The 11532-nt window shown below is 53.3% G+C and overlaps 1 protein-coding gene across 1 annotated transcript; it reads right to left on the bottom strand.

Moving 5' to 3' along the window:
• Positions 1-853: 853 nt before the first annotated feature.
• Positions 854-7400, bottom strand: LOC144951714 (uncharacterized). Its single transcript, XM_078882035.1, has 2 exons — positions 5607-7400; positions 854-1789 (listed from the first exon to the last, which is right to left on the bottom strand). The coding sequence occupies exons 1-2, from the start codon at positions 6744-6746 to the stop codon at positions 1775-1777; spliced, it is 1155 nt and encodes a 384-aa protein (XP_078738161.1). The 5' UTR covers positions 6747-7400; the 3' UTR covers positions 854-1774.
• Positions 7401-11532: the final 4132 nt, after the last annotated feature.

Genomic DNA, 11532 nt, shown 5'->3' with positions numbered 1-11532 from the left:
CACACACACTCTCCTACCTCTCCCCTCTCATCTCACTCGACACCCGCCCACGCACCCTCCTACCATTCCCCTCTCATCTCACTCCCCTCCCCTCCACGCACTCTCCTACCTCTCCCCTCTCATCTCACTCCACTCCCCTCCACGCACTCTCCTACCTCTCCCCTCTCATCTCACTACTCAGTAACAAAGTCCTCCTCTTTCACACAGAGCCGCTCCCAGTCGTCAACCTTCACCCCACGAGAGGAGGTCGCTCCATCTCAGAGTCTGCTCCCACTGTCTAGACAACCCCCACCCATGCATTCATGTTAAATAGAACATTTGTTAAATAAAGCAAATAACCCTATGCGATGTGTTAAAATAAATATAATGACCCATACCCCGAACTTTGGGCCACCCTGTACGAATGTCCGTTTGTATTGTATCATCATTATTTTTCTAACGATATTATGTAATCACGAGTGCGTGTTTGTATTAACTCGCAACAGCATCGTGCGATGACCGACCGTGACCATGGCGAGATCGAGTGGAGCCAGAGCCGAGATATTATTATTATTGGTGTCTCTTAGACCCACAGCCGCTAAACAGCAATACACAGAGGGACGATGCCATGCGGTTGGGCACAGCGCGAAGAGATGGCTGACGATTCGTTCCCCTTCCCTAACTCCAGTCCGTCTGCAAAGACAAAGATCCCCCGTGTAGCCTGTAACAGACTGTTGGGGCAAGTGCTGTAAACGAGCGGCACACGAGGGGGTGGGTGGCCAGGCACTGCTGGTGGCCGTGAGCGGGAATCGAACTCGGGTGGCCGGGTTCGTGGCGCAGCGCCCATAACCGCTACACGACCTCACACATGTAACAGGTTCCGGAGACACTTGTAGAGGTAACTTCTTTATTACAATACAACACTCCAACAGTCCAACAGTCCAACAGTCCTGATACTCTGTTACAGCCTAGGTACACAGCCTAGCTACACAGCCTAGATACTCTACTCTGGCTACGCTCCGGAACTCGCCCTCACAAGGTCGTAGAGTCGGGAGTTCCAGAGTCCCAGCGCTGGCTCTCACAGCATCCCCGGGTCTTCAGATGGCTGGTCGTGGGTCTTGGGTCTTGAGTTACAACTGGGCCCCGATCGTCCAGGGAGCTCTCCTTTTATGCCTGGTACAACGAGGGGTGGGGCCGTGTGCGCCCCCAGATATCCCACAGAGCACACACAGCCCCCCCCTTTGGCGGCGCCAAGGGGATTAAGCGTCTGGACCCCCTGGGAACTCAACGCCTGGCGCCCAGAGGCTTAGCGTCTGGACCCACCTGGGAACCCAGAGCCCCCAGCAGCCCCTCCCTTCTTATGTCACTACATTACCCCCCTCTACGTAGCCTCCAGCCGACCCGGCTGTCAAAAAAAAATACAATTGTACAAGAAATTATTTGTTAACCATCAGAATGAGTGTGTGACAAATCAAGAAAAAAAAATGAGAAGAAAGCGCCTCTCCCCCTCCTGTGGTCACCGATGCAGAACAACACTGTATAAACACATATATGCAGGATGAACGCACGCCCCAATCGCCCACTATACATGATGGAAAAGTGAGTGGCGTCGCGTTGGGACGAGAGTTCGTGGGCGGGGGTCATGAAAATCGTTTGAGTTTTGAGCGAGTCCGAGTGGCAGGTCCATCGGTCGCGACGGAGGCAGGAGGGGACCGACGACCCGCTGTTGCGCTTGTGTCCTGGGTCGCTGATCCCGCGGGCAAGCTTGTTCCCGCTGGGTCGGCCGTGGCGGATTTCATTCCCAAGGCACCTGAGGGCGGGGCAGCGGGACCTGCCCGAGAGTTAGAAGCAGCATCATCGCGGCGCGACTCGTCAGACATGTCGCGCTCTCGGCCCCGGAGATGTGAAGGAGGTGTGTAGGGTTGAATGTAAGGTTTTAGACGTGACGGGTGCACGAACCAACGTCGCTTGCCATGCTGGATCCTGACACACTGCGGGCGGAGAACGCGAATAATAACAACCGGCCCTCTCCAAGGCTTAAGCAGTTTTGAGGAAGTAGCCAATGGTACCTGCGGGCAGTGGAGCCAGGCGCGGTCCCCTTCTACCCAAACGTGGCGGGATGTGCGGAGATTCCGCAACCGCTCGTTGGCAAGCTGACGGGCTTCTGAGTTATTTTGAGCAGCCTCCCGGGCATCTACGAGACGACGCACATTAGCACGGATGTGGTCGGCAATCTTAGCCTTAGGTGCGGGCTGTTTAATGTGCAATTGTACGTCGATTGGGGGGCAAACCTCCCTACCATACATTAGATAGAATGGCGAGTACCCCGTGGCAGCATGGGGCGCCATTCTATAGGCGGCCAAGACACCAGGTATGTGGAGATCCCAATCAGTCTGTGACTCAGACACCTGGTGGCTTAGCATGGAGGTAAGTGTCCTATGTAATCGCTCGACCATACCGTCAGTCTGGGGGTGATATGGCGAGGTGCGAATTTTGTGTGTCCCTAGCAGGTTGCACACATCCCGCAACAGGGTGGAAGAGAAATTTTTCCCTTGGTCGGTCAGCAGGCGTTCGGGAGCACCCTTGTCCAGGACGTAGCCCTGGAAAAAGGCCTCTGTAATGGCTGCTGCAGACTGGTTGGGGAGTGGCCAGGCCATGGCCCATCGGGTAAAATATTCGACCCCAACCAAAAGGTACTTATTACCCCGAGGAGTAGCGGGAAACGGACCCAAAATATCCAATGCGACGATCTCATTGACCCGGGAAACTTTAATGGATTGGAGCGGCGGGCAGGACGGCCTAGCAGGTGGTTTCCGCCGTGCACATTCTGTGCAACCTTGCACAAGGTCAGCCACATCGTTTGCCATGCCCGGCCAGAAAAATTCCAATTGGATTTTAGCTAGTGTTTTCTGAACACCCAAGTGCAAGAGGCGACTGTGGGTTTCCCACACAAGTCGCCCCCGCAGGGAGGTGGGCACCACCAATGTGTGGGATTGGGACCCCCCATCCCAATGCATGAGGACGCCTTCCCGGATGACATATGATACGGGGCCCCCCTGCCCCCTGTGACCCTCGGCATCCCTAGCGCGGCGTCTCAATTTGAGGAGGGAGACGTCTTCCATCTGAAGACGTCCCCAGTCGTCCAACCCGAGGCCCAGCAATGCGTCCTGCGGAACTTGCGTGGAGGGAGCCCCGTGGTCCCCGACCCCATCCCCGGCCGCGGCCGCAAGGGATGGGGGCGGTACCCCGTCAGGCTGCCTACAACGCCCCGCACCCAAAAAACAAGCACAGCGCCCATTGTTCGGCAGTCGCGACAACCCGTCGGCGTTCCCGTGTTGAATCCCCTTGCGGTAAATGACAGTGAACGCAAAGTCCTGGAGGATCTCGAGCCAACGCGAGAGCTGTCCAGATGGTTGGTCCACTCGCAAGGCGTATTGTAGCGCCGCGTGGTCGGAGCGTACTGTGAAATGCCTGCCATACACGTATGGCCTGTACTGCTTTATGAAAAAAACGATAGCAAGCAATTCGCGGCGCGTCACGCAGTAACGTTGCTCCGCGGGCGACAGCACCCTGCTGCCATAGGCGACGACGCGCTCCACTCCATTGACAATTTGCGACAGCACCCCTCCAATTCCGGTGTTGCTGGCGTCTGTATCCAGAATGAACGGAGTGGTAAAATCTGGATAAGACAGGGTAGGAGCATCGACCAGTGCTTTTCGGACGGCATTGAATGATGCCTGTTCTAACTCTCCCCATCGGAATTTGACCCCTTTGGCCGTTAATGCGTGGAGGGGCTTCGCAATAGATGCGAATCCCGCAACAAATCGTCGATAATATGAGGCGAAGCCGATAAAACTCCGCACCTCCCCAACAGAGGTAGGAGTTGGCCATGAGCGCACGCAATTTGTCTTTTCGGGGTCCGTGGCAATTCCCGAGCGGCTGACAATATGGCCCAAATAACGAACCGAATCCCTCATGAGGTGGCATTTTTGCGGTTTGAATTTGAGGTTAGCCGCTCGCATTTTAAGGAAAACTGCCTTCAATCGCGTGAGGTGTTCATCAAAAGTTTTGCTGAACACGATTACATCGTCGAGGTAGATTAGGCAAGAATCCCACTGGAGCCCAGCGAGGACCAGCTCCATCAGGCGCTGGAACGTCGCCGGGGCCGAGTGAAGACCCATGGGAAGTCTGTTGAATTGGAACAGTCCCTGCGGCGTGCGAAAGGCCGTCTTTGGTTTGGATGCGTCATCAAGGGGTAGCTGCCAAAACCCCGAGAGGAGATCCAAGGTGGAGAAGTAATGCGCACCTGCTAAGGCATCGAGCGACTCGTCCATCCTGGGAAGCGGGTAGGCGTCGGCCACCGAAATCTTATTAAGTTTCCTGAAGTCAACACAAAAGCGGAGGCTCCCGTCGTGCTTCTTAACAAGAACGATCGGCGCCCCCCATGGGCTATTTGATGGCGCAATGACATCGGCCGCCAACATATCGTTGACGGCCACCCGTACATGTTCCTTTTCGGCCGGGCTCAACCGGAATGGGTTTTGACGAATTGGAGCGGCATCACCCGTGTCGATGTGGTGGCTTAGCAATTTAGTGCAGCCAATGTCGAATTTGCTTTGACTGAAAACGTCGGCGAAATCGCTCAGCAGCGTGCGTAATTTAGCATGTTGTAATGGTGACAAATCGGCAGAAGTGGAGCAAAGCGCGTCGAGCCATCCTGTGTCAGGACCTGGCTTGGCAACGGAAGAGAACTCGCCCCCTACGTGACCCACGATCACATCTTCTGGCGGGGCTGGCGTCGCGTGAGCAAGCACCATTCCCTGACAGATAACGGCCGTTTCCAATCCCGCGTTAAGGACCTGGATAAAGGGGTCGTGGTCGCTTCGCACGAGCGTTTGTGCACACACGAGGTCCGACACCCGCTCAGCTGAACGCGAAGGCCCGATCACAGCACCCCCCATGAACGCGTCGTAATCAAGGGGTTTACGAAACCGGAGGGGAACTAACATCTGAGAGCCAGGAGGAATGTGAATTGTGCACGCCGCCAACGCCTGCACCGTCGTAGATGCGGAGTGCAACCGAGTGGGTGTGGGTAGGAAGGCCATGCGTCGGCCGGAGGGGAGCTCAATACACCCTTTGTTAATGAGAATTTTAATGGGCATCTTCCCCAAGAAATCTGTTCCGAGGAGGCACGGAACGGCGAGGGTTGATGAGACCAAAATGGGCCCAACTAATTGGACGTCAGCAATGCGGATCTGAGCATTGATCCGTCCGGTGATGCCCAACGAACCCCCATTTGCGGCATAGCATGGCACATCAACTGGCTGCAAGGGACGGCATATATCGGGCAAAATGTTATAAATTATGTCTGAAATGATGGTCGCCGACGCACCCGTATCGATCAACATACGAACATCAACGCCCTCGATGGAACCCACTACGGCAGAGGACCCTGCCGCAGCGGCAACGACCCTATGGGCCAACTCGGACCATTGACCCGGTCCGAGCGCCCGGTTGTTCAATGATGGGCCCGAATCCCCCTCCTCAGAAGCATGACCCCCCTGTGTGGTGTGAGGGTGCGTGCTTGTTGTAAGTGGGGGCCGAGAGTGCGAGGTGTCGTGACTCGCCTGGGTATGCCGAGGATACGGTGGTGGCCGAGGCGCCGGAGGTCCTGAAGTCCGGCGTCGGGGGACCCGGCAGCCGGACGCCACATGGCCCCGAAGGCCACAGTTGTGGCAGACGATGGACGCTCCGTCCTGGCGCGAGGTTGGCCGGTCCCGCTGGTGGTGATCTCGCTGGGATCGCCAGTTGGACGATCCGCGATTTTCTGTTGCTGCGAAGGCCTGATGAGGCCCCGAATGCACGTCATAGGCTTGTGCATCAGGTGGGCCTGCGCAGGCGGCGATGGTCGTGTCCTCATCGCAATGTAGGTGTGCTTGGATGCACCTGGCAGCACGTAGCGACGTGAAGTCGTCGTCGTCGTCGGCTGTCGGCATGGCAACTCGAAGCTGGCGGGCCAAGCTCATGAGCTTCTGCAGCACGAGTGACTCCACAGCGTCTTCATCCATGCGAGGGTAGGCAACCTTTGCCATGGCCAGCAGCGCGCTGCGGTACCCCATCGCCGACTCGGAGGCCTTCTTCCTCCTCGCATCGAAGCGGTGACGTGCTTCGGATGGGGGTCCATAAATCAGCCGCATCTGATGAAGGGCATCCGTGAGCGTGGCACGTTTTGCGCGTGGCACAGTAAGGAGTGCTGCGAGGGAGTCGTCGTCGAGCATGGCCGGGAGGCCTTGGAGCGCTTCATACTCCGACCAGCCGGACGTCTCTATAAGAGAGACGAACCGGCGTTCGAACGCTGCCCACTCACCCCCCTCTGAAGAAAATGCCTTGAGTGCCGGCAGGCGTTGCTGGACGTGAGCCAAGCTTTCGTTGCCTGGCAACCCGGCTGAAGCTGGCTTCGCGTTCGCAGCGCTGTCACCCGGCGGTGAGGGACGCAGCGCTGATGACGCGGCGTCATCGGGTTGGCCCACGCTGGGCCCGGAAGTGACGTCGCTCCCAGCGGCCACTGCTCCCCCCGCAGAAGTGACGACACACCCGGATGTATTTGCGGCGGGAACGGCCGCCATCTTTGTGTGGGAGCCGGCGGGATGGTGCGGCCGCTGCGCCTCCTCTCTCCCTGCTGTCTCCGCCTGTGAGCGACGCATGTCGTCCAGGATGGAGACGGTGGCGTGGAGCAGCTCGGTGAGGCGAAGCAGCGTTTCCTCCATTGCTGCTCCCGACGCTGGAGGAAGATCGGCAGGTATGGTGGACGACTGCTGAGCCGGCGGTGCAGCGTCGCTGTCGGCCCGAGTTGGCTGCCCCGTCGCCGCTTGCTCCTCAACATCGCCGTCAGGACTGAAGGTACGTGGCTTACTTCTTGTCTCCAATGCCACTTCTGACGCCAAATGTAACAGGTTCCGGAGACACTTGTAGAGGTAACTTCTTTATTACAATACAACACTCCAACAGTCCAACAGTCCAACAGTCCTGATACTCTGTTACAGCCTAGGTACACAGCCTAGCTACACAGCCTAGATACTCTACTCTGGCTACGCTCCGGAACTCGCCCTCACAAGGTCGTAGAGTCGGGAGTTCCAGAGTCCCAGCGCTGGCTCTCACAGCATCCCCGGGTCTTCAGATGGCTGGTCGTGGGTCTTGGGTCTTGAGTTACAACTGGGCCCCGATCGTCCAGGGAGCTCTCCTTTTATGCCTGGTACAACGAGGGGTGGGGCCGTGTGCGCCCCCAGATATCCCACAGAGCACACACAGCCCCCCCCTTTGGCGGCGCCAAGGGGATTAAGCGTCTGGACCCCCTGGGAACTCAACGCCTGGCGCCCAGAGGCTTAGCGTCTGGACCCACCTGGGAACCCAGAGCCCCCAGCAGCCCCTCCCTTCTTATGTCACTACACACACACTAGTACACACACACAACAACAACCGCCATTCGCCACAAAGTGGCGGTGACGTCACCACGACGCTTGTGCCAGGCCATGTGCACCTTGAGGCCACGTGAAGTGTCGAACGCCCGCTGGCAGGAGGTCACGGGGCAGACCCAGGTGCCACGGGTTGACTGACTGAGATGACCGAGATGACTGACTGATGCACCACCTGTGCCCCCTACTGTGCAAACTTGCTGTGCTTTATCCACCCGGCGCTCCGCTCGTTGTTGTGAGCGTCGCTCCTCCGCCCTCCGTTTCTGTTGGAGGGCGACTGCCTCCAACTGCCCAGTAGCGTCCTTAACGAGCCTACTCCACAGAGGCCGTCCGCTCAGCTCCACGTCCTCGTGTACCACATCACTCCATCTCTTCTGTAGCCCGTGCCGCGCCCGTTTAGCCCCCTCGATCCGGCTGAACAAAAGATGTTTAGGCATGCGGTGGCTAGGCATGCGGGCTACATGACCCAGCCAACGCAGCCTTGCCTGCCGGAGGAGCTCACCGATGGGACTTTACCCAGATCTTTCAAGGATTTGTGAGCTCCTCACACAATCCAGCCTGGTTAAACCCAGGATGGATCGTAGGCAGGCCAGCCTAAATGTTTCCAACCGGCGAAGATGCTCCATTAGGGGGGTCCACGTTTCGCAAGCGTAGAGAAGGGAGGGAATGACCGTGGCCGGGAAGACCTGAAGCTTTGTGCGGAGCGACAGACCAGGTAGCTTCCGACAGCATTACGCAACCGATGAAAAGAAATTGCCGCTAGATTGATTCGGAGTGAGACCTCTGCTGCTAAACCGGAGCCGCTCATGAGCACACTGCCCAGGTATGGGAAACTCTCCACTCTCTGCACAACTGCCCCATCACCGATTAGCAGTTGTGGGGGTGGAGTGTCCGATGGTACAAAATACCCAGGCAGGTGCTTAGTTTTGGTGGGGCTGATGGTAAGGCCCCACCTCTTAGCGGCACGCTCCAGTTTCAGCAGCAGCGTCTCCAACTCCTCCTCTGAATGAGCAGCAATTACCAAATCATCGGCATACATAACGTGGTTGACCAATAGGGAGCCATCCCTTGACCGCACCCGGGCATCGATCAGCCTCCCATTGTATCTGTACCAAATGTAAATCCCCCCGATACAGCTATTCAAGGCTTCACGAACTACGTGGTCAAAAAGATGTTAAATAATGTGGAAGCCAGAGGACATCCCTGTCGCACCCCAAGGTGTACAGGGAAAGTCTCTGACTCCCGGCCACGTAGTTTTACCCAGGCCCGCTCACCATCATGAAGGTCTTTAATGATCGTGAGCAGAGGGTTAGTTACATACACACACCCACACACACCCACACTCACCCAAACACCCTCACACACCCACACACACACCCACGTACCTATCCCTGGCGACAGACTCCAGCACTACTACACTATACACTACACTATACACTACTACACTACACTATACATTAGTACACTTTACACTACACTATACACTACTACTACACTGAGCACTACACTATACACTACACTATACACTAGACTACACACTACTACACTATACACTACGACTATACTAAACACTATACTATACACTACACTCTACACTACACACTACTACACTATTACTACACTACACACTACTACACTATACACTACGACTATACTATACACTACACTATACACTACTACACTATACTGAGCACTACACTATACACTACTACACTATACACTACACTTTACACTACTACTACACTATACACTACACTATACACTACTACTACTACACTATACACTACTACTACACTATACACTACACTTTACACTACTACTACACTATACACTACTCTATACACTACACTATACACTACGACACTATACACTGCTATACACTACTACTCAACACTATACACTACACTATACACTACTACTACACTATACACTACTACACTAAACAATATACACTACTACTACACTATACACTACACTATACACTACACTATACACTACTACTACACTATACACTACTACACTAAACACTATACACTACTATTACACTATACACTACACTATACACTACTACTACACTATACACTACACTATACACTACTAATACACTATACACTACTACTACACTATACACTACACTATACACTACTACTACACTATACACTACACTATACACTACTATATACTACTACACTATACACTACACTATCCACTACTACTACTACACTATACACTACTACTACACTATACACTACAGTATGCACTACTACTACACTATACACTACACTATACACTACTATATACTACTACACTATACACTACACTATTCACTACTACTACACTATACACTACTACTACACTATACACTACACTATACACTACTTCTACACTATACACTACTACACTATACACTACTACACTATACACTACTACACTATACACTACTACTACACTATACACTACTACACTATACACTACACTATATACTACTACTACACTATACACTACTACACTATACACTACTACACTATACACTACTACTACACTATACACTACACTATACACTACTACTACACTATACACTACTACTACACTATACACTACACTTTACACTACTACTACACTATACACTACTCTATACACTACTCTATACACTACACTATACACTACGACACTATACACTGCTATACACTACTACTCAACACTATACACTACACTATACACTACTACTACACTATACACTACACTATACACTACTACACTAAACACTACTACTACACTATACACTACACTATACACTACTACTACACTATACACTACTACACTAAACACTATACACTACTACTACACTATACACTACACTATACACTACTACTACACTATACACTACAATATACACTACACTATACACTACTAATACACGATACACTACTACACTATACACTACACTATACACTACTACTACACTATACACTACACTATACACTACTATATACTACTACACTATCCACTACTACTACTACACTATACACTACTACTACACTATACACTACAGCAGGGGTCCTCAAACTACGGCCCGCGGGCCATATGCGGCCCACCGATGACATTTATCCGGCCCATGGTCACTAATTGGGCTGCGCTTGTGAGCACTAATTGGGCTGCGCTGGTGAGCACTAATTGGGCTGCGCTGGTGAGCACTCATTGGGCTGCGGTGGTGGGTACTGATTGGGCTGCGGTGGCGAGCACTGATTTGGCTGCGCTGGTGAGCACTGATTTGGCTGCGCTGGTGAGCACTGAGCTGCGGCGGTGGGCACTGATTGAGCTGCGGCGGTGGGCACTCATTGGGCTGCGCTGGTGAATGGTTCAATGGGCCAATTGACTGGACTTGCCCCCCAGGCCTAAGGCTGCCAGCCCTCCCCTAGCTGCGCTTGACTGGCTCTCCCTCCCTCAGCTCCCTCACTTGCCCCTCGGCTCCACTCCCAGTGATATTCCTGTGTGCTGAGTAAATAATAGAGGGGTAATAACAGAGTGATCTCTGATCTCTGGAGGGGCTGCCTGCTGTTTTCCCGTGCTGGTCAGTGACAGACAGCCGAGGAGTAGAAAACCCAATTTAAATCACAGTAAGTGCATTTATATTCTGATTGCTATTCAGTTGCATGAGGTTATATGTTGTATGTTGTGTAAGCCCCGGTTCATACTGTTGCGATCTCTGAGCAGTGCGAGTTCAGCCATATGCTTGTATGGCTGAACTTGCATTAGATTCGGAAGAAAAAAGGCACATGTGCCTTCTTTTTTCCTGCAGTGGAATCGGATCGCATGGGTCTTCTCCCCCATACGATCAGATTCCTATGCGAGTTCGCAGATCGCACTGCGATCTGTGAACAAAACTGCAGGTGTAATTAACTTTTTATAGTCACCCGCACCAGTGTGAGCCTGGGGTAAAAGCGGAGTTCTCCCAATCAGACTGCATTGATGGGCAGTGCAGTCTGTATGTCTCTGTGTGGGCAAAGTTATTGCTGGTATATTGTTTTTGTAGCGCTGTATATATATTGGTATTTTACTAATAGCAATTTTGACTCCCTAG

This window comes from Lampetra fluviatilis, chromosome 63, assembly GCF_964198595.1.
Source record: "Lampetra fluviatilis chromosome 63, kcLamFluv1.1, whole genome shotgun sequence".
In the NCBI taxonomy this organism is placed as follows: domain Eukaryota; kingdom Metazoa; phylum Chordata; class Hyperoartia; order Petromyzontiformes; family Petromyzontidae; genus Lampetra; species Lampetra fluviatilis.
This window is presented reverse-complemented; position numbering and strand designations above follow the sequence as displayed.